At 40.2% G+C, this 25,027-nt stretch overlaps 1 protein-coding gene across 2 annotated transcripts; it reads left to right on the forward strand.

The window, feature by feature from the left end:
- Window positions 1-350: 350 nt before the first annotated feature.
- sec23ip (SEC23 interacting protein) lies at window positions 351-24,879 on the forward strand. Of its 2 annotated transcripts, none has more exons than XM_062520101.1 (18): window positions 351-614; window positions 1,606-2,114; window positions 3,433-3,652; window positions 5,142-5,335; window positions 18,082-18,171; window positions 18,964-19,084; window positions 19,188-19,277; window positions 20,085-20,226; window positions 20,749-20,957; window positions 21,062-21,159; window positions 21,715-21,888; window positions 22,000-22,095; window positions 22,228-22,392; window positions 22,495-22,650; window positions 22,858-22,960; window positions 23,362-23,559; window positions 23,941-24,100; window positions 24,386-24,879. In XM_062520101.1, the coding sequence occupies exons 1-18, from the start codon at window positions 482-484 to the stop codon at window positions 24,465-24,467; spliced, it is 2,940 nt and encodes a 979-aa protein (XP_062376085.1). In that variant the 5' UTR covers window positions 351-481; the 3' UTR covers window positions 24,468-24,879. The 2 variants fall into 2 exon arrangements, with proteins under 2 accessions (XP_062376085.1, XP_062376086.1); XM_062520102.1 differs by having other exon boundaries at window positions 352-614; window positions 21,718-21,888.
- The last annotated feature ends 148 nt before the right edge of the window (window positions 24,880-25,027 follow it).

A 25,027-nucleotide genomic window follows, 5' to 3' on the forward strand; every position in this document is an offset into this window, starting at 1 on the left:
ACCTGTGAACTCAACTGTGAGATACGTCATTTTGCCGCAACTGTTGGATTTGATTTGATTTGAACAAAAAAAAGATAACGAAATGTTTTTGTCGAACAAATGTATGACAAAAACTTAAACCAGGGCGAATTTGATTTATTTTGTGACCGTAGTAAAGTCTGCTGACGTAGTAAGACAGCCAAACCAGTAGGGGTCAGCATAGCAATTATAACCGATGAAATGTTTGATTACTTTGGTCTGAAAAATATTTCCGTCCTGCTGACACGATTAGCGTTGCGACTTTCGCAGATATATAGAACACATAATGAACCTTAGCATTGGGTTTTCCTTTGGCATAGATCGTCTCTATGTTGAACCACTTTGACACTCTGCGCAAACTATTCTGCACTGAATGACGAAGAGGAACCTTCTCAGATCCGGGTTGAGTGAAGTTATGCCTTGTCCAGCTGGAGGATAAGCTACGTGTAATTTCTAAGCAAAAATGGCTGATAGGAGGGGTAGTAACGTTCCCAATTCAAACGCAAATTTACTGTTCTCTGCGGCACCTGAGTTCAATTTTAACCTGCCTTTCATACCTGTCAGTCAAGCTTCTGGTCCTGCGGTGTTATCAGGAGGTAAGATAAGGAAAAATACCTGCTAAGCTAACTGTTTGAGCATGTCAAAGTAAGCTAGCTTTTGGATAACTTGTTAGCCAGCTATATGGCTAGTCAGCTAAATTGTTATAAACATGTAGCCTTTTTGCTATCACTGGTCTCTTGTTGTTGTCTACCCGACCTCAATGTCATCATCATCATGTGAAAAGTGGTTGTAGCCCACCGTTATGTTCTATGGTTGATGTTAGCTGGCATCTTTTCTACAACCACTGAACTAGCCAAATAGGTCAATTAGGCATAGATAGTGAAAGCAATTGAATGTCATAGGGAACTAGATTCGATTTCGATCCCCCTTTAAATATAGGCTTAACACTATCGATTTTTACAGGTGTTATTACAATGATTAACATGTTAAAGTCAACATAACTCAATTCTGAACTGGTACAGACCAGTTGTAACTTGTATGCCAGGCTCTGTGTACATTGTTTATAACGAGTTGTCATCCGATGTCACAAGTTACATGGTGTAGGAGGTTCTTTGATCTTCGATAAAATTATTATTTAGAGGCATGACAGGCAAAGTATGGATTGCCTTTGATCTACTACATTCGGATTAGCGTACTAAGGATGGACTTAACAAAACTGTCCACTATGTGTATAGAAACTGAAACAGTCCACTGATGATGAATTGTTCTGTTGGGTCAAGTAAGTATCGGATATCGATATGAAAACCGTTTTGGTCTGGGCAATTATTAATTTGTAGGCTTTTCTACAACAGACCCATCCCATTAATTGGTCTTTTCTTCACTGGTGTGTCATGTTGTAGAAAATGCTTAGCGGCATGGGGCAACCTAAACAGTATTTATGTTTTGTTTGTACTTCAAGTTAAATGTAAATTATAGTATTTTAAGTAGGGTAATACCAACATCTATGTTACATCATCTTGAAGTGAACATCAAATCAAGGTCAGGCATTGTAAGTGAAATATCACCTTCTTTTCTGTGTTTCTGCAGACGACTCCACTGACGTTGGTGAGGAAGACAGCTTCTTGGGCCAGACCTCCAGCACAGCCCCACAACCCTCCACATTCAGCTACTTCTCCAGTTCGACCACCAGCAGCGACCCTTTCGCCTCCATCGGGCACCAGCCATGCCCGCCCCCAGCCCCCACTGTCGCCCCCATGACCTCTGGGCCCTCGCTAGTCTCCAGCCCTGCTGCTGCCACGTTGGCTGCCGGCCCCACATTACCCCACTCCAGCGCCCCTGCTCCGCAGTTCAACAGCGCAGTTTACCAAAACCCCATGGGCCAGTTTACTCCCCCTTCCACCATGGGAACTCCTCCACCTCCCCAGCCCTCCCAGCAATCCTACAACCCCTATCGTCACACGCCTCTGAGCAGCAGGGCCAAGCCCTATATGCCAGCCCCTGAAGTCTCGCAGCAGATTCCCCCACAGAACACCAACCCTTACGCACAGGGACCCCCTGCTCAGACATTCCAGATGGCACCTTCTGCATTTGCAACGGTACGACTGGCCATTATTCTCAATCTCAACTGCATTCACTGTCACGCTTACTCATTTAAATCCATTAGGATTTTCGCCACTCATCCAAAGTTCAGTTATCAGTTCAAAAGTGATCTGGTTCCTTCATAATTAAAAACACCTAATGGGATCTGTACTGAGATACAGTTCAGTCTCCTGTCCTTCATCCAGCATTCAGCTAATATACCGGTAATATAACTCTGATGTTTCTAGCTATCAGTCAGAAATAGATAGTGCTGTGTTATGGTGTGAATTAAACAATCTGGTGTTAAATGTGAGCAAAACAAAAGAAATAGTCTTTGACCCTAGGTCCATAAGTAACCATGAGGCGGTGATTGTAAATGGGGAGGCAGTGGAGCAGGTCTCCACATACAAATACCTAGGTGTGGTAGTGGATTCCCAATTAAAATGGGGACAGCATATTGAATTTTTAAATGCAAGGATCAGTCAGCGTCTACACTTTCTGAGGAGGTTGAGAGTGTTTGGCATTGAGGAAGAAATAATGTTGGCCTTTTACAGGGCTTCCATTGAATCTATCATTAGATATGGCATTATTGTATGGTTTGGGAACCTGTCTGTTAAATTAAAAGGGGAACTGCAAACTCTCATTAAGAGAGCAGGGAAAATAATGGGCATGCCCCCTCCCACATCATTGCAAGCGCTATTTGATGAAACGGTGAAAAGGCAGAGTTTGAAAATCTTAGAGGATGGCCAACATATTTTGCATGGTGAATATGAGTTACTGCCCTCAGGAAGAAGATACAGGGTCCCGGTTTGTAAAACAAATAGGTTCAAATTTTCAATGGTCCCTTGGTCAGTTAGATTACTGAATAATACATCTTAATGGTTGTGTGCGTGTGCGTGTGTGTGCGTGTGTGTGTGTGTGTGTGTGTGGGGGGGGGGGGTGTTGGAGTTGGAGTGCTTGTGTTAGGTTCTAACGTAATTTTAGGTAATATTTTATGTATATGGAGGTATTCAGCCTTAATATTTAGGGGTATGTGCAATAGACATTGATGATGGGGTGACAGGGTCAAGAGGGAGGGTTGCGTGCACTTAAAAATGGCTGTCTGCTGTGGTGTATGTCTGTGTTTCCATGTTTCCATGTTCAGTATGTATTTTATGTTTTTTGTGTGTTCTCTCTGTGGTACCTAAGTCTTGTCTAAAATTGTTTTTGTTGTTTTTTTGTACATTGTAAACCACACCCTCTCTTGTCCACGCAAAATGTCTCTCCTGAAGAGACAATAAAGGCGAATTATTATTATTATTATATGACCATAACATCGTATCTGTCTCCCTCCAGCCCCCTCCTCCTCCTCCTACCACGCAGAGTCCAATGCCTCCCATGGGGCCCAGTATGGCTGGACCTCTGGTGCCGGCCAACCCCATGATGCCGTACCACTACAACGTCTACGAGCCTGTGCAGCTCCACTGGTTCTACTGCAAGCAAGTGGAGTCCAAGAAGGTCTGGCTCCCCTTAAGTATCCTGGACTCTCTTCGCCTGGAGGAGACCTTCAATTCAGGTATACCAAGGTCACATTGGATTAGCAGTAGAGATGCACCGATTGCAATTTTTTGGCCGATTCCGATTTCCGATTTTTCATAGAATTTGACCTGCCGATACCGATTTTAGCCGATTCCGATTTGCATCTTCTAACCACTTTACAGCACACAAAATTATTTAGAGTTATTTTCTATCCTTCCTTTAATACAACATGTTAATATAGAAATGTAATCAACTTATCAATGGCTGGTAAAAAAAATGTGAATAGACAGATTCTTCTTCAAGTCTTCTTCAGCTGCAGTATTCCCAGTGTGGGACATTCATTTCACACACTACTAATAGAAATGCACTGTAGGACTACTATTTTTTTCTTCTCACATACAATATCCAACTGTAAATATCTTCAGACTACTGATAAGTGTATAACTGGAAAGTTTGGTGTATAGGTGCTACAGGCTGAGATGTTGGAAAATTACAAAAAACTGATTTTGAGATAACAGCCTTGAAACACAGCCAATGGCATGCATACTCAGTCTACTACACTCTTCTTTGAACTTTCGCGATTGCTTGCGGATACAAAGGAAGTGTCCATATTTGGATGGCATAACGTCATGCAGGAGAAACACAGCTTTCCAACGACACCACACATGATATGTTTTGTATCACGGTCGCGGTAGTGTATGACATGTTAGAATGCTTACTTTTGGCGAATTTAGAAGAAACATCAGGCGTGAGTAGACAAAAGGTAATGAAATAAACCTCTAAATGTGTAAATCGGACTTTGTTGTTGTGTTAGTGTGAAAGAATACATGCTAAGGTGGCAAACTGAAGCAAAACGATGTTTATTCCTGCCGTGGCTATGTTGCTGCTTGTGACAGCGCTTGTGGTTCAGCTGTGAGCACGCAATTAGCGGCAAAGACGGGCGGTGATGTGCGCTGTTTACGTAACCTAGTGACAGCTTAACAAATATGGCAAAGCACAGCGTTCGCTGCATAGAAAAACTCAGCATTAGCGCTTTATCCAGCCCTGAGTGTTAGCCTTTGCTAGCTTCATCAAACTTTGCTAACTCAGCTGTGTGATGTTGTTACAAGTAGGTGCGAGTGCATTTGACCGGCATAAAATCGGCATGTCTCAGACTGACCGGCCGGTCGCCGGTCGTGGCCGATCACGTGAAAATCGGCCGATTCTGATCGGCGGCCGAGCGATCGGTGCATCTCTAATTAGCAGTAATTCCCCCATTGTGCAGGTTGTTTTTAAGTGGGGGTTAACATTAACGATGCAGTTGAAATAGATCATTTTTTTGAGTTTTTCTGTCATTAATTTTGACAGAATGTAGTTAAAGTTTTCATAGGACAGCCAGTGTCAGAAGTTAAGATGTCAATAGACAGGATAATGTTTCACAACTGATGATATAAGTTGACTTATTCACTTTTGTATATTTAAATTGAAGTATATTGATCATGCAACAAACTGCACTCGTTTGTTCAACAAACCATTCCTGTGTTTAGTCCAACCAGACCCAGAGAATGTGATCGTGTCCACGGATGGCGGTCGCTATGACGTCCAGCTGTATGACCGGATGCGCACGGCGGTGTATTGGGAGGAGGAGCCGACGGAGGTGCGCCGCTGCAGCTGGTTCTACAAAGGAGACACAGATAGCCGCTTCATTCCATACTCGGAGGAGTTCAGCGAGAAACTGGAGGTTTGTCAGTGTTGATGGATATACCCCCTAACAGCCTAACAGTTTAATAGTAATGTTTGCAAGGTGTTTCAAATAGTGCAAAGTACAGGGCTAATGATGATTTATGATGGTGATCAAGTACCTGCAACACATTTGTTAAAGATGGGGGGGTTTTTACATACATTACTTAGTTTTGCGTCCTCTAGATCAGTTGCAGATTTTGTATGGAAATGATTATTACAGTGCATGAAAATGCACTGTACTGTTCTTCCTAGGCTTCTTCTTCTTATTACAGTGCATGAAAATGCACTGTACTGTTATTCCAAGTCTTCTTATTATTACAGTGCATGAAAATGCACTGTACTGTTATTCCAAGTCTTCTTATTATTACAGTGCATGAAAATGCACTGTACTGTTCTTCCTAGGCTTCTTCTTCTTATTACAGTGCATGAAAATGCACTGTACTGTTCTTCCTAGGCTTTTTAGAGTGCATGAAAATGCACTCTACTGTTATGCTGTTTATTCTTATTATCGATATTATTATTATTCTTCTTCAGACACTTTTTGTGCGTTCAATTCAGCTTCAACCGTTCGACGTAGAAACTTCATTCAAACTGCGCTGCGTAGGTCTTACTTAGGTGACTTCAGCTATGTAATTTTCATCTTCGAAAACTTTATCGTTTATTTTATATGAATTTCTTAAAACATTTTTTCTCCCATAGACTTAACATTGGATTATGACATCACAATGAAGTCGTTAAGCAATTAGAATCTTAAGCCAGGTGTTCAAAGCCACCTGGCAGCAACTCTCTGTCTCAGGCTTTCTGGCTCTCTTAAGCTCTCTCAACTGTTTCCTCTACCCACAACTGTTTCAAAATAAAAGTCCTCATCATTTTTGCATTTTCATGCACTCGTAATTTCCTTGGAATTACATGTCTAGTTCTTATTATTCTTCTTCTAACGCAGCCAATTCAGCTTCAACCGCTTAACGTAGAAACACCATTCAAATTTTGCCGCGTAGGTCTTACTTACGCGATGTGGGCTTTGTATTTTTCAACTTTGTAACTTTTATACTTTTTAAACTATTAGTTAAAAACTATTACAATTTCCCCCATAGACTTAACATTGCTCATTATGACATCACGGCAGCAATTAGAATCTTACTCCAGCTGGTCAGCCACCTGGGCACCAACTGTCAGTTTCTCTCAGGCTAGAGCATACAATCTCATACAAGTGCATACAATCTCTCTGAAGACTACATATTCTGTTCCCCTGTATCCTCTGCGCACAACAGTATCAAAATAAGTCCTCCTAATTCCATCCAACTTTATATCCATTCATCTTCTTCAAACCATTCACTCATCCACCCATTCTAAACAGTCTGCCTATCAACATCAATTAGACGCTCTACATTCAACTTTAAAACAATCTACTCTGTCTCAGGCTGGCTCTCTTAAGACTAGCCAGTTAAATTGATTACACCTGTATCTGTATCCACTACTCTCAGTAGAGAGCTGTGTCTCTCCATTCTACAAGAATATAAGGCACATTCCATCCAACATTCTATCCATTCATCGTCTTCAGACCATTCACTCATCCACCCATTAAACTGTCTATCAACATCCATTAAACAATCTGTCTATCAACAACCATTAAACTCTCTGTCTATCAACATTAATTAGACTATCTACATTCAACTTTTAAATTATTTACTCTGTCTCAGGCTTTAAGAGTACACTGGCTCTCTTAAGACTAGCCAGTTAAATTGATTACACCTGTGTCAACTACTCTCAGAGAGCTGTATCAGTGTCTCTCTTAACAAGAATATAAGGCACATTCCATCCAACCTTCTATCCATTCATCTTCTTCAGACCATTCACTCATCCACCCATTAAACTGTCAATCAATATCTATTAAACAATCTGCCTATCAACATCCATTAAACATTCTGTCTATCAACATTAATTAGACTATATACAACTTTTAAAGTATTTACTCTGGGTCCCTCTCAAGCAGCGTTTATATGTCCTGTTTCACTACTTCCTCTGTCCACAACTTTTTCAAAACTAGATGTACCGCAAAGCGATACACAATATGACCGCCGCTCAGTCCTGCACATTCTCTCCGCAAATATCAATCACGCTTGTGTTTCCATCGCCTACTCCATCCCTACTGCAACTTTTATGTATGTAAATGAGTGTGTGCATGTGTGCGCTTGCTTTTGTGTATGAGTGCTTCTCTGTCTAGTGTGAGTGTGTGTCTGCTTGTGTGTGTGTTTAATGTGTCTCTGAGTATATGTTCACTGTGTTCTCTGCCGTCACTGTCACTCCAATATCAGATAACACACACACACACTCACATGTGCGCGTGTGCACACACACATACACACACACACACACACACAAACACACATACACAGGCACACACTCACACACACACACTCGCACACACACACACACACACACACACACACAAACACACATACACAGGCACACACTCACACACACACACTCGCACACACACAAGCACACACACACACACACACTCGCACACACACACACACACACACACACACACACACACACACACACACACACACACACACACACACACACACACACACACAACACACACACACAGGCACACCCAGAGAGAAAGAGAGAACACACACAGAATACACACAGATAACACAGACACAGAGAGAGAGAGAGAGAGAGAGAGAGAGAGAGAGAGAGAGAGAGAGAAAGAAAGAGAACACACACAGAACATGCACATACACACATATACACACATGCAAACACACAGATGGGCACACAGAAACGCACCCACACACTATAGTACATCACACACACACTCACTTCTCAGCTCCGGTGGTCTCACAAAATGTACTCAAAGATGTGTGTGTGCATGTGTGTGTGTGTGTGTGTGTGTGTAGGTGTGTGTGTGTGTGTGTGTAAGGGTGTATGTGTGCATGCGTGTGGGCGTGTTTGTGCATGTGTTTGTATAATGTTTTATGTACATGTGTGTATGTAGTGGTGCGTGTGTGTGTAGGTATGCGTGTGTGTGTGTGTGTATTTATGTGTGTGTGTGTGTGTGTGTGTGTGTGTGTGTGTGTGTGTGTGTGTGTGTGTGTGTTCCTGCATGTTTGTTGCACCCAGAGCAACCATTCTCTTTTAAAACATATTTGGAAACTAGTTGATTAAAGGTTTCTAATGGTGTCACTTATATGTTTCTAGGACAAAAACTAGCAGAGATTGAGATGTTTGGAACAGTTTTTGAAATCCCCAGGGGGGGATTTAGACTCCAGATAATACCACCATCTACTGGCCGATGGGTATACAGTCCTGAATGTACACATAAATCCATTTATTTTATAGCCCCCCATGGATGAAATTCCACAAAACTTGGCATACTCCCAGAGGGTGTCAGGTTAATCATACACATGAAATTTGGTGCAGTTCATAACATCTCATCTGAAGATAGGGGCAATTAAAGCAATATTACATTGCATTTTCAATTTTTACGATGGGGGGGCAAATCACAAATGACTGGTTATAAGCTAAGTTGATGCAAGCTCTAGAGAACAACATACCATAAACATTTTGTCATCCTCGGTGCCACGGTTCAGGTAGTTATGTAGGAAAAACTGTCATTTTTGGGCTTCGGGCGGGGGCAGCGCGGGGGTGGAGTGACCCCCGGGGACGAAACGAAAATTTTCCATAGAACTCTACTGGGGCTACATGCCCACCAAGTTTCATGCGCTCCGGTGTTACGGTGTCCCGGGAATCGTTGACGAAAAATGACGGGAAAAAAGAAAAAAAAAAAAAAAAAAAAAAAAAAAAACTTTGACAACAACTATATGACCGCTTCGCTAGCTACGCTAGCGGCGGTCATAATAAAGGTCCTCACTGCAATAATACACTATTAAATAATTTAACCACTGAAACTACTCAACTATTGAACTGTTCAACCATTCTAACTGTCAGTTATCATCCACTATGCCTCCAGTCAACTACATGAAACCTCCATGTACCTAGCAACCAACATAGCAACTATTAAAATTAAGTGTTTATGACCGTTTCCATAGCAACCAACATGATTATACTGCAGTAACTTCTTGTTTCCTGATAGTGGCCACCATGGATACCCTAGCAACAAATGTTTCAAAATAAAAGTCCTCACTAGCAAGTTAGCTAGTTAGCATGGTTAGCATAGTTAGCATTGTTAGCATTTTTAGCATAACTGCAAAAAATCATCAACTAAGTTAGCTAATCAACCTGGTTAGCATTGTTAACAAATTTAGCATTGTTAGCATAGTTAGCATTTTTAGCATTACTGCTAGAAATCATCGGTTAAGTTAGCTAATCAACCTGGTTAGCATTGTTAGTAAAGTTAGCATTGCTAGCATAATAAGCATTTTTAGCGTAACTGCTAGAAATCATTAGCTAAGTTAGCTAATCAACATTTTAACATGAATAGAAATCATTAGTTAAGTTAGAACTGGAACGTTTCATCTTTAAACTGTCTACCTTCACACTATCAACTCTCTGTAAACTATGCAACCACCATGATTACCCTAGCTACACCTTAGTAACCATATCTACATTATCTATCTATTTTTGCATTTTCATGCACTGGTAATTCCTTGGAATTGCATTTCTAGTTATTATTCTTCTTCTAACGCACGCAAATCAGCTAGAACCGTTTAACGTAGAAACTTCATTCAAACTGCGTTACGTAGGTCTTACTTAGGACATGTGTGCTATGAATTTTCAACTTTGTAACTTTTATACTTTTTAAACTATTAGTTAAAAACTATTACAATTTCCCCCATAGACTTAACATTGCTCATTATGACATCACGGCAGCAATTAGAATCTTACTCCAGCTGGTCAGCCACCTGGGCACCAACTGTCAGTTTCTCTCAGGCAATCTCTCTGAAGACTACATATTCTGTTCCCCTGTATCCTCTGTGCACAACAGTATCAAAATAAGTCCTCCTAATTCCATCCAACTTTATATCCATTCATCTTCTTCAAACCATTCACTCATCCACCCATTCTAAACAGTCTGCCTATCAACATCAATTAGACGTTCTACATTCAACTTTTAAACAATCTACTCTGTCTCAGGCTGGCTCTCTTAAGACTAGCCAGTTAAATTGATTACACCTGTATCTGTATCCACTACTCTCAGTAGAGAGCTGTGTCTCTCCATTCTACAAGAATATAAGGCACATTCCATCCAACATTCTATCCATTCATCTTCTTCAGACCATTCACTCATCCACCCATTAAACTGTCTATCAACATCTATTAAACAATCTGTCTATCAACATCCATTAAACTCTCTGTCTATCAACATTAATTAGACTATCTACATTCAACTTTTTAATTATTTACTCTGTCTCAGGCTTTAAGAGTACACTCTGGCTCTCTTAAGACTAGCCAGTTAAATTGATTACACCTGTGTCAACTACTCTCAGAGAGCTGTATCAGTGTCTCTCTTAACAAGAATATAAGGCACATTCCATCCAACCTTCTATCCATTCATCTTCTTCAGACCATTCACTCATCCACCATTAAACTGTCAATCAATATCTATTAAACAATCTGCCTATCAACATCCATTAAACATTCTGTCTATCAACAATAATTAGACTATCTACATACAACTTTTAAAGTATTTACTGTGGGTCCCTCTCAAGCAGCGTTTATATGTCCTCCCTCGCTCCTCGATCCTCAATGATCTACATAAAGAAAGATAGAAGAAGGGCTAGACTATCCCATTGTTGCCGCTCCATCATTCTTTATGTAGATCAGTGAGGAGCGAGAGAGGACGCGTAAACGCTATATGAGAGGCACCTTCTGTCTCAGGCTTTAAGCATACAATCTCATTAAGACTACAGATCCTGTTAACTGTTTCCTCTGTCCACAACTGTTTCAAAATAAAAGTCCTCACTGCAATAATACACTATTAAATCATTTGAACATTGAAACTACTCAACTATTTAACTGTTCAACCATTCCAACTGTCAGTTATCATCAACTATGCCTCCAGTCAACTACATGAAACCTCCATGTACCTAGCAACCAACATAGCAACCATTAAAATTAAGCGCTTATGACCGTTTCCATAGCAACCAACATGATTATACTGCAGAAACTTCTTGTTTCCTGATAGTGGCCTCCATGGATACCCTAGCAACAAATGTTTCAAAATAAAAGTCCTCACTAGCAAGTTATCTAGTTAGCATGGTTAGCTTTGTTAGCATAGCTAGCATTTTTAGCATAACTGCAAAAAATCCTCAACTAAGTTAGCTAATCAACCTGGTTAGCATTGTTAGCAAATCTAGCATTGTTAGCATAGTTAGCATTTTTAGCATTACTGTTGGAAATCATCGGTTAAGTTAGCTAATCAACCTGGTTAGCATTGTTAGTAAAGTTAGCATTGCTAACATAATTAGCATTTTTAACACAACTGCTAGAAATCATTAGCTAAGTTAGCTAATCAACATTTTAACATGAATAGAAATCATTAGTTAAGTTAGAACTGGAATGTTTCATCTTTAAACTGTCTACCTTCACACTATCAACTCTCTGTAAACGATGCAACCACCATGTTTACCCTAGCTACACCTTAGTAACCATATCTACCTTTTTTTGCATTTTCATGCACTGGTAATTCCTTGGAATTGCATTTCTAGTTATTAGAGTGCATGAAAATGCACTCTACTGTTATCCGATATCTTCTTATTAGAGTGCATGAAAATGCACTCTACTGTTATCCGACATCTTCTTATTATTATTTTTCCTATAACGTTTTTGTGCGCGCAATTCAGCTTCAACCGTTTAACGTAGAAACTTCATTCAAACTGCGGTGCGTAGGTCTTACTTAGGTGACTTCAGCTATGTATTTTTCAACTTTGTAACTTTTATACTTTTTGAACTATTAAATAAAAACTATTCAAATTTCCCCCATAGACTTAACATTGCTCATTATGACATCACGGCAGCAATTAGAATGTTACCCCAGCTGGTCAGCCACCTGGGCACCAACTGTCAGTTTCTCTCAGGCTTTAAGCATACAATCTCTCTGAAGACTACACATATCCTGTTAAACTGTTTCCTCTGTCCACAACTGCTTCAAAATAAAAGTCCTCACTGCAATAATACACTATTAAATCATTTAACCATTGAAACTACTCAACTATTTAACTGTTCAACCATTCCAACTGTCAGTTATCATCAACTATGCCTCCAGTCAACTACATGAAACCTCCATGTACCTAGCAACCAACATAGCAACCATTAAAATCAAGCGTTTATGACCGTTTCCATAGCAACCAACATGATTTTACTACAGTAACTTCTTTATTCCTGATAGTGGCCACCATAGATACCCTATCAACAAATGTTTCAAATTAAAAGTCCTCACTAGCAAGTTAGCTAGTTAGCATAGTTAGCATTTTTAGCATAACTGCTAGAAATGATTAGCTAAGTTAGCTAATCAACCTGGTTAGCATTGTTAGCATAGTTAGCATTTTTAGCATAACTGTTAGAAATGATTAGTTAAGTTAGCTAATCAGCCTGGTTAGCATTGTTAGCATAGCTAGCATTGTTAGCATTTTTAGCATAATTGCTAGAAATCGGTTCAGTTAGAACTGTAATGTTTAATCTTTAAACTGTCTACCTTCACACTATCAGCTTTCTTTAAACTATGCAACCACCATGTTTACCCTAGCTACATCTTAGTAACTATATCTACATTATCTACTGTATCTATACATTTTTGCATTTTCATGCACTCGTAATTTCCCTGGAATTACATTATCTAGTTATTTTTATTTTTCTTCTAACGTTTTTGTGCGCGCAATTCAGCTTCAACCGTTTAATGTAGAAACTTCGTTCAAACTGCGCTGCGTAGGTCTTACTTAGGTGACTTCAGCTTTGTATTTTTCAACTTTGTAACTTTTATACTTTTTGAACTATTAAATAAAAACTACTAAAAATTCCCCCATAGACTTAACATTGTGATTATGACATCATAATAGGGCAATTAGAATCTTATGCCAGGTGGCCGGCCACCTGCTGCTCTCTCTGTCTCAGGCTTTAAGCATACAATCTAATTAAGACTACAGATCCTGTTTCACTAGGCCTACTTCCTATGTCCACAACTGTTTCAAAATAAAAGTCCTCACTGCAATAATGCACTATTAAATCGTTTAACCATTGAAACTACTCAACTATTTAACTGCTCAACCATTCCAACTGTCAGTTATCATCAACTATGCCTCCAGTCAACTACATGAAACCTCCATGTACCTAGCAACCAACATAGCAACCATTAAAATGAAGCGTTTATGACAGTTTCCATAGCAACCAACATGATTTTACTACAGTAACTTCTTTATTCCTGATAGTGGCCACCATAGATACCCTATCAACAAATGTTTCAAAATAAAAGTCCTCACTAGCAAGTTAGCTAGTTAGCATGGTTAGCACTGTTAGCATTTTTAGCATAACTGCTAGAAATGATTAGCTAAGTTAGCTAATCAACCTGGTTAGCATAATTAGCATTGTTAGCATAGTTAGCATTTTTAGCATAACTGTTAGAAATGATTAGCTAAGTTAGCTAATCAACCTTGTTAGCATAGTTAGCATTGTTAGCATTTTTAGCATAACTGTTAGAAATGATTAGCTAAGTTAGCTAATCAACCTGGTTAGCATTGCTAGCGTAGTTAGCATTTTTAGCATAACTGCTAGAAATCATTAGTTCAGTTAGAACTGTAATGTTTAAGCTTTAAACTGTCTACCTTCACACTATCAGCTTTCTTTAAACTATGCAACCACCATGTTTACCCTAGCTACACCTTAGTAACTATATCTACATTATCTACTGTATCTATAGATTTTTGCATTTTCATGCACTCGTAATTTCCCTGGAATTACATTCTCTAGTTATTAAACTTCTTCTTCTAACGCTCGCAATTCAGCTTCAACCGTTTAACGTAGAAACTTCATTCAAACTTTGTTGCGTAGGTCTTGCTTATGCCATATGTGCTTTGTATTTTTCAACTTTGTAACTTTTATACTTTTTAAACTATTAGTTAAAAACTATCACCATTTCCCCCATAGACTTAACATTGCTCATTATGACATCACGGCAGCAATTAGAATGTTACCCCAGCTGGTCAGCCACCTGGGCACCAACTGTCAGTTTCTCTCAGGCTCCTCTCTGAAGACTACATATTCTGTTCCCCTGTATCCTCTGCGCACAACAGTATCAAAATAAGTCCTCCTAATTCCATCCAACTTTATATCCATTCATCTTCTTCAAACCATTCACTCATCCACCCATTCTAAACAGTCTGCCTATCAACAACATCAATTAGACGCTCTACATTGAACTTTTAAACAATCTACTCTGTCTCAGGCTGGCTCTCTTAAGACTAGCCAGTTAAATTGATTACACCTGTATCTGTATCCACTACTCTCAGTAGAGAGCTGTGTCTCTCCATTCTACAAGAATATAAGGCACATTCCATCTAACATTCTATCCATTCATCTTCTTCAGACCATTCACTCATCCACCCATTAAACTGTCTATCAACATCTATTAAACAATCTGTCTATCAACATCCATTAAACTCTCTGTCTATCAACATTAATTAGACTATCTACATTCAACTTTTAAATTATTTACTCTGTCTCAGGCTTTAAGAGTAGCCTACTCTGGCTGTCTTAAGACTAGCCAGTTAAATTGATTACACCTGTGTCAACTACTCTCAGAGAGCTGTATCAGTGTCTCTCTTAACAAGAATATAAGGCACATTCCATCCAACCTTCTATCCATTCATCTTCTTCAGACCATTCACTCATCCACCCATTAAACTGTCAATCAATATCTATTAAACAATCTGCCTATCAACATCCATTAAACATTCTGTCTATCAACATTAATTAGACCAGCTACATACAACTTTTAAAGTATTTACTGTGGGTCCCTCTCAAGCAGCGTTTATATGTCCTCCCTCGCTCCTCGATCCTCAATGATCTACATAAAGAAAGATAGAAGAAGGGCTAGACTATCCCATTGTTGCCGCTCCATCATTCTTTATGTAGATCAGTGAGGAGCGAGAGAGGACGCGTAAACGCTATGAGAGGCACCTTCTGTCTCAGGCTTTAAGCATACAATCTCATTAAGACTACAGATCCTGTTTCACTACTTCCTCTGTCCACAACTGTTTCAAAATAAAGGTCCTCACTGCAATAATACACTATTAAATCATTTAACCATTGAAACTACTCAACTATTGAACTGTTCAACCATTCCAACTGTCAGTTATCATCCACTATGCCTCCAGTCAACTACATGAAACCTCCATGTACCTAGCAACCAACATAGCAACCATTAAAATGAAGTGTTTATGACTGTTTCCATAGCAATCAACATAATTTTACTGCAGTAACTTCTTGTTTCCTGATAGTGGCCACCATGGATACCCTAGCAACAAATGTTTCAAAATAAAAGTCCTCACTAGCAAGTTAGCTAGTTAGCATGGTTAGCATAGTTAGCATTGTTAGCATTTTTAGCATAACTGCAAAAAATCATCAACCAAGTTAGCTAATCAACCTGGTTAGCATTGTTAGCAAATTTAGCATTGTTTGCATAGTTAGCATTTTTAGCATTACTGCTAGAAATCATCGGTTAAGTTAGCTAATCAACCTGGTTAGCATTGTTAGTAAAGTTAGCATTGCTAGCATAATTAGCATTTTTAGCGTAACTGCTAGAAATCATTAGCTAAGTTAGCTAATCAACATTTTAACATGAATAGAAATCATTAGTTAAGTTAGAACTGGAATGTTTAATCTTTAAACTGTCTACCTTCACACTATCAACGCTCTGTAAACTATGCAACCACCATGTTTACCCTAGCTACACCTTAGTAACCATATCTACATTATCTATCTATTTTTGCATTTTCATGCACTGGTAATTCCTTGGAATTGCATTTCTAGTTATTCTTCTAACCCCCCAGTCACACACGCTACAAGAGACAGCGACAAAGCGACAGGCTGCCGTTCATTTTCAATGGGAGTAGACTTTTGCCAGAGACAAGCGACAAGCTTGCCGCTGTCGCGAGCAAGGCGGGGCTAAAATAGACAAGCAGGCTATTTTATGCAAATGTTGAGCGAAGCGACAAAGCGACTGCCAATCGGAGTGAAGGCAGCGTGACGTTCCTTGTTTGAAAGTAAAGTTGAATTTTTTATCCAAGATGGCGGAGCTAACTAAACGAAGGCAGTATTTCTGTACTAACAAGTAAGTTCAGGGTTTGTTGCCTTATATTTTGCTACTTCTAGTGAGAAATATGAACTTTACAATCCAAAGAGCCAGGTTTTGTAACCAAAAAATATATCTGAAGGCATGTACGAGCTATCGGTCAGCCACCTAGCACGTAGCAATCGTTAGCCGTCAATCACTCGCGAATCACCTCCCCACTCAACGGCAAGTTTGTGGAGTTGTCGCTGTCTCTTGTAGCGTGTGTGACTGTAGGGTAACGCACGCAAATCAGCTTGAACCGTTTAACGTAGAAACTTCATTCAAACTGTGTTACGTAGGTCTTACTTAGGACATGTGTGCTATGACTTTTCAACTTTGTAACTTTTATACTTTTTAAACTATTAATTAAAAACAATTTCCCCATAGATTTAACATTGAGCTTTTCCCCCATAGACTTAACATTACCCATTATGACATCATGGCAGCAATTAGAATCTTACGCCAGGTGGCCGGCCACCTGGGCAGTGGGCACCAACTGTCATTTTCTCAGGCTTTAAGCATACAATCTCTCTGAAGACTACATCCTGTTAAACTGTTTCCTCTGTCCACAACTGTTTCAAAATAAAAGTCCTCACTGCAATAATACACTATTAAATCATTTAACCATTGAAACTACTCAGCTATTTAACTGTTCAACCATTTCCACTGTCAGTTATCATCAACTATGCCTCCAGTCAACTACATGAGACCTCCATGTACCTAGCAACCAACATAGCAACCATTAAAATTAAGCGTTTATGACCGTTTCCATAGCAACCAACATGATTATACTGCAGTAACTTCTTGTTTCCTGATAGTGGCCACCATGGATACCCTAGCAACAAATGTTTCAAAATAAAAGTCCTCACTAGCAAGTTAACATTGTTAGCATAGTTAGCATTGTTAGCATAGTTAGCATTTTTAGCATAACTGCAAAAAATCATCAACTAAGTTAGCTAATCAACCTGGTTAGCATTGTTAGCAAATTTAACATTGTTAGCATAGTTAGCATTTTAGCATTACTGCTAGAAATCATTGGTTAAGTTAGCTAATCAACCTGGTTAGCATTGTTAGTAAAGTTAGCATTGCTGGCATAATTAGCATTTTTAGCGTAACTGCTAGAAATCATTAGCTAAGTTAGCTAATCAACATTTTAAGATGAATATAAATCATTAGTTAAGTTAGAACTGGAATGTTTAAACTTTAAACTGTCTACCTTCACACTATCAACTCTCGGTAAACTATGCAACCACCATGTTTACCCTAGCTACACCTTAGTAACCATATCTACATTATCTAGATATTTTTGCATTTTCATGCACTGGTAATTCCTTGGAATTGCATTTCTAGTTCACATTTATTCTCCTAAATTATTCACACACAAGCCATGTGAAAATCTACTTGGACACCTTGGTTGAGTCATTTATCGTGTGTCGTTTTCTTAGGCTGAATATAAAAAAGCTGTATCCACTAATCAGTGGCATCGAAGACTGGAATTCCCATCAGGAGAAACTATCGTCATGCATAATCCAAAGGTAAGGCATGACCTGCCCCCTTAATTAATGGTTGCAGCCCTAGTTATTTTAGTCATGTGTTTTTTTGTCTCAAGAAAAAAAAACATAAGTGCACCATATTTTAGAATTTTATATATTTAATTTGGACTGTGAACATTATATATTTTTATTTTACTTGAATATAGACTGACTGTACTTATATGGTTCTTCCACTCAGCTCTTTAGGTGGACTTTGTCCTTGTTTTAGTTCTCCTCTCCGGTTCACATATGGTTTCCCAGCATCCCTCAAAGACTTCCTTGCTCTGTCCTTCCATTCGTTCATGTTTGCTCTCCTATTTGCCCTCCCGAGGTTTTGCCTGTTAATGTCCGCAGTGGACATGAGGGCTAGCGGCGTCTCCATTGCTCTCCATTTGTCATAAGTCAACATAAATGTTTTTTTTCCGCTTGAGACGATTTTAAAGTTTAAAATAAAGAGTATTGGTCGCGCAAACACCCCCCCCCCCCCCCCCCCCAAACTGCTTGGGTATGCAAAGTGGCACACATACATTCATGTCACATGGTTATCTCATTTTCTTGTTGTTGGACATATACGGTTGTTCGTTGTATGGACTCAGACAGCATTCAAAACATTTTATCGATTCAGTTGGCTCAAAGTTAATCTCATGATTTAGATGTGAAAACTGTCAACAGCAATACAAAATACAAACTGTTAACAGTAATACAAATAGATGAACCCATGTGCTCTGTATTCAGACGTCATCTGTTTAGACCTTACTCACATGCTTTTGCCTGGTCTGGTGTGTCTCTGTCCAGGTGATTGTCCAGTTCCAGCCGTCTGCCATGCCAGATGAATGGGGCACCACCCAAGACGGGCAGACGAGACCCAGAGTGGTCAAGAGGGGGATAGATGACGACCATGATGAAGTCCCTGATGGTAAGGACAGGTGTCCTCAGGTGTACCAGAACATGTAGTATCAACATGCCTGTGTTTTTCTAGTATCACTTACCTCATCTAAATTCCACACCCGTCCCTCCAGGAGAAATGCCGCAGGTGGACCATCTGGTGTTTATGGTGCACGGGATTGGCCCGGTGTGTGACCTGAGGTTCCGGAGCATGGTGGAGTGTGGTGAGTGTGCTCCTAATGGCAAGTACTTTGCTGAAACTTGCCCTGATGACGGTCATTGGCTGGGTTTCCCAGAATTGTTAAGAAGCTCTTAAGTGCTAAGAACTTCTTAGGAGCGTTGTAAGAATGTTCTAAGAACGCTCCTAAGAAGTTCTTAGCACTTAAGAGCTTCTTAGCGATTCTGGGAAACCCGGCCATTATCAGGGCAAGTTTCAGCAAAGGGTGTATCTAATCATTCAGCATTTAATGCGTTGTGACTATGTTGTGAGTCACCACAGGGATGGGTAGTTAGACATTCTTCATGCCCAATCTAATCTGTTACAGACACATGAATACATTTTGAGCAGCCTTTCTGAAGCTTTGCTTTAAAGCAACACTAAAGCAACACTAAAGCACTTTTCCTCTGTCGCACACACGCTATTTGTTTATCCAGCAAATAACAGACAAGGTAGAATGTGTTGCATGATTTTATGATTTTAAGTATGATGTATTGCGACATCGAAGCAAGTCAAATTTGTAGTTTCTGATGTCTCATTTCATCGAACTACAGATACACTACCCCACCTAGTAAAGTTACATAGTGCGGTTATAGCCGATAGAGGGTCGCAAAGTGAAAGCAGAAGTGCCGTTCACCCTGTTACGAGTTGATGAACCGCTGAAATGATTTTGGAAACATTATTTTAAGGTACGAAAAACTCTTTAGTGTTGCTTTAAACTGGTCGCCACTCAAATGTTACCTGCCGGTGGAGTTGTGTAAGACTCATGTGAGTTTTTTTTTGTTTGTTTGTTTTTCATCTTGTGCCTCGACAGTGGACGACTTCCGTAGCGTGTCCTTGAAGCTCCTGCAGAGTCACTTTAAGAAGCCCCAGGACGAGCGGGTAATCAGCCGGGTGGAGTTCCTGCCTGTGCAGTGGCACACAGCCCTGCATGGGGATGCCACCGGAGTGGACAGGTAAAAGGGATTGCAAAGTTGCTCAGGGCTTTTTTTTCGACTGACAGAGAGACCGCATTCTTGAATATGTAGTGAACCAGCCTGCATTTCCACTAGTTTTGAACAGACCAGACCAAGGGTTGTTGCATACATATACACTAGTTAATAAAATGCTAGTTAACATCTGCAGTTTAGTGCTAATTGATTCATTTTGTTTACTCATGGCAACAGTTGATAAGGAGGGACAACACAATGCTTTTAGCTTTCTCCTTCGAATTACCATTCGGAGGAGAACTAAAAGCATAGAATGACACGTCAACTTGGTTCGCAGGAAAAAAAACAATTGTTTTATTCTGGTTCCGACCCATAATGGCACATTCTGAACCAGTTTTTGTTTGGTCGAAATGTTCCGAACTGTTCAAATTTTGGTTTGCAAACGGGAACAGAACCGGTTCCTTATCTGGAAAAGGGCTATGAGACACTTGATTCTTTGCTTTTGAGTTAACAGATTGGAACTGTTTGTTTGTTTTTTATTGCTTGTAGGCGGATAAAGAAGATCACTCTACCCAGCACAGGTCGCTTACGCCATTTCACTAATGAGACGCTCCTAGATGTCCTCTTCTACAATAGCCCCACATACTGCCAGACCATCATGGACACAGTTGCCAAGGAGATCAATCGCATCTACGTTCTTTTCATGGAAAGGAATCCTGACTTTAAAGGCGGCATATCTGTGGCTGGACACAGTTTAGGTAGGAAAATACATTATGGTGTCATGTCACTTTGGAGACAGGAGGGAACGATTGGTGGAGTGAGTAAATCTTGAACCACTTTAACCTCCCAATCTCTTTTACAGGTTCTCTCATTCTTTTTGACTTGCTATCAAATCAGAAGACAGGCTCTCCTTCTGGTACCCCAACGGCCAATGGCAATACTTCTCCTGACTCCAAACAGGTATGGACATGGACGGCAATTGCTGGTCATAATCTGAAAATATACCACCTCCTGATGAGTTCATTTGGGTTAAATGAAGCCTGTACTAAAGAGCAGGATTTGGGAGTTACCACGGTAACTTAAGGTTTCATCCTGGATTTTCAGTGGCACGAAGATGTTTCTCTTTTAACAAAGGACAATAGACATCGGAACTTGGAACTTTTTAACTGCTCTGGAGCAGGTTATGTTCGAGATGAGAAATACAAATGTGTAAAAAAAAAGTGCCGTCTCCTGACCAATCACTTACCTTGGAAAGCGGAGTAACTGTACTTGCAAGCTTCCCTCAAATATGTTACCAGACAGAGCTTTGCCTATCTTAAAATGTTTGATCCTTTGGATAGATTTGACATAATATTGATGTACACACCGAAATAGTTACACAACTGGGGTTGTTAAATGTTTTCCAACCAGCTAACAAAAAGACAACCTTGCCATGTTCAGCTTGCTTCGCAGTATATGCCCCTTGTTACTTTAGAAGCTTGAGTAACTTGCTGAACACCTTTGTGCTTCATGAAGCAGAGCAGCACACCAGTCAGTGAGGAGAACAGTGTTCCAAGTCAGCCGGTGTTTGAGGAGGAGCCAAAGGAGGAGGGGGAGGAGTTTGCAGATCTCTCAGCTGTTCTGGAGCACCTGGGTCTCTCAGAATACCAGAGCACATTTGAACAGGAGAAGATTGATGTAGAATCTTTTGTAAGGGATTCATTTTTGCTATCTCTTTAATATCTATATATTTATTATTATGTGGTAATACATTGAGACAAAAGCAGTGAACTGTATTTTTTTTTTGTGTGTCCTCTGTAGCTGATGTGCACAGTTGAGGATTTGAAAGAGATGGGCATTCCCTTGGGGCCACGCAAGAAGTTTGCCAAGTTTGTCAAAGAGAGAGCAAGCAAGCAGGTAAGCATTCACGTTCACACCTCTACTGCAAGTCTCTCCTTGATTGCTTTCACTTGAGAAATGTGAAATGATGAAAAATAAGAAATCATGTGTTGACAAATGACCCAAAAAACATCTTCCATAACATGGCAGGCGGCAGCAGCGGAAAAGCCAGCCATAAAGGAAGTGGTAAAAGAGGCACCTCCACCTCAAAATGCAGAGCCGGTCCCAACCCTAGTCCCTAGTAAACCTCCTGTTGGAAGAACCATGTCCTCCATCCATGTGGACTACAACTACTTTGAGATCGGTACTGGACAGGTCAGTTCTGGTTCACGTGCTCCGTTTCATCCGTACCAGACAAAAGAAATGGTGATTTTGATGTGCTTTATGGAGTGGTTCTGATGGTTCTTGTTTGTTTAGGTGTCTGTGATCTATCACACACTGGACTTTGAGCCTTCTAATTTCTTTGCCCTGGGCTCCCCTATCGGCATGTTCCTCACAGTAAGAGGTCTGGAGAGAATTGAGGAGACCTATCAACTGCCTACCTGCAAGGGATTCTTCAACATTTACCACCCAGTGAGTACACTCTTGTGACCTAAGTTCATATTGTTTTTGTGGGAATTATCTTACATGGACATTGTTTACAACCAATTTGGAACAGTCCACACAGATATCAGCATATATTATTAATAACCAAAAGCTCGTGTCCAAGTAAAGTTGATATTGTATTTGATCTTGATATCTCAGTTGATCTGAATGCAAACAAAATATGTGTCATTGTAGTTGGACCCTGTGGCCTACCGCATTGAGCCCATGATTCTGCCAGACGTGGACCTCAAGCCTGTCCTGGTCCCCCACCACAAGGGCCGAAAGAGATTACATCTGGGTACGGCTCGTTAGTCATGTCCTATATTCCTCTCTCTCTCTCTTGGGGGGCCCCTGCTCCTCCAGGTGACCTAGCTGGCTAAGGTCGCGCTAACACCCAGGCGTTTGTAAGAAGAGGAATGCCGGTGCAACACAGATGTCTTCTTTCTTTAAAAGGTGCAAAACATGACTAACGTTTCCAAAGACGTTACAAACGTCTTCATCAGAGTCCTTGGACAGATTCAACATTTGACGTTTGTCATGTTTTGCACCTTTTAAATCAATCTTAAAGAAGACATCTGTGTTGCACCGGCATTCCTCTTCTTTCATGCACCTCTGTCCTGGTCAGGTTGCAGCAGATTATCGCATTACTGCAGAAGCGCGGAGAACTTTCCTTGTTTACCCAGGCGTTTGTGTTTGCAGAGCTGAAGGAGAGCCTGACGCGGATGGGCTCGGACCTGAAGCACAGCGTCATCAGCTCCCTGAGGAGCGCCTGGCAGACGCTCAACGACTTTGCGCGAGCTCACACCTCCAACGCTCAGCTCCAGGCCGAACTGGCCATCGTGGCCAACCAGATCCAGCAGGAGGAGCAGAAGCAACTGCAAGGAGAGGAAGGAGAGGGTGAGTGGTGTCAGTCCTCATCAGTCCCTCCACCCATTATGCACATTTTGAGATAGACTTGTTTTTAGGAAACATTATACCATTAGTCTCAAGATGGATCAAATTCTGATGTTAAACACCTGTTTCCATGCTGTGTTGTAAAACTTTGGTGCCATTTGGTAACTAGAAAAGTACTCCGAGAGTGCAGACCTAACCGCCTCCTGGATCCAGGCGGTGATTCCCAAAATGTCATCGAAATCCATCCATTACCATGTTATGTTGCAAACAGACAGACAGACAAACAAACAGACCCCGATGGAAACATAACCTCCTTGGCGGAGGTAATAATGTCTCGTCAGCGTTTTGTACGAGTGCAAACTCTGCATGTTTTCTGCGTTGCAGTGGGCAAGATGGTGGACAGCCCTGAGCAGAAGGAGGATTACCCGTCCGTTAAGGTTGGAATGCTGAATGGAGGAAACCGCATTGACTATGTCCTGCAGGAGAAACCCATAGAGAGCTTCAATGAATACCTCTTTGCTCTTCAAAGTCATCTTTGCTACTGGTACATTTTAAAGATTATTTCACATACCTGTAGTTACATTTCTGTCAGTATAAGAGGTGTGCATGCATGCATGCCACCTTTGATTGTCAACTTTCTTTGTTGAAAATAAGGACATTAATGTCTGAATAGTTAAGCTAGAAGTTATTCAGATTTTGCTAAATTTTTTTACATTTGGCTATTTTGAGTCTTGTACTGAAAGTGTATTGAATCATTGAATTGCAGACCCCTACGGTCACGTGATCAACATAAATGCCTTAATGCCTTTTTATGTTTTCTGTTCAACAGGGAGTCTGAGGACACAGCCCTGCTAATTCTGAAAGAGATCTACAACACCATGGGCATACATCCAGAACAGATTATTCATTGATGAAGTGCAATACATAAAACCACACAGACCTTTTCTTTGAAACATTCAAAACTGCAGTAGATTCTAGTCAATACCTGTAAGTGTAGTTGGTGGATTCATTATACAGGAAAGTGTCTTTGTTTAGGTTTTTCTTTTTTTTTTCTACTGTAGTATTGTAAAAACAGATACATGTGTATTATGCCATATGTCTTAAATTAAGAAAAAGATACTTAGTGGATTTCAAGGCCACATTGTTTTAAAATGATTTTTAGAGTAAATACAACTGCAGTTGAAATTCCCATGAAGTTGATCAATTACATGGGGGGAAATGGAGCCACAATTAATGTGAAAATACCCAACAGTCGCGGCAAGACTGACATTATTGCATAATTAACAAGTCATAAAATAAACAAAGGTGTTTATGATTAACACATTCTGTGGCTTTGTGGAATTTATCCATGATAAAAACTTTTACTTTCTGAATGCAGCTGTGTGTGAGGATGACTTTTTGTTAATAGTTAACTTGATACCTCACAGACAAAAATAGAACTGGAATGTAAACAGCAATAAAGACATTACTA

This window comes from Sardina pilchardus, chromosome 18, assembly GCF_963854185.1.
Source record: "Sardina pilchardus chromosome 18, fSarPil1.1, whole genome shotgun sequence".
In the NCBI taxonomy this organism is placed as follows: domain Eukaryota; kingdom Metazoa; phylum Chordata; class Actinopteri; order Clupeiformes; family Clupeidae; genus Sardina; species Sardina pilchardus.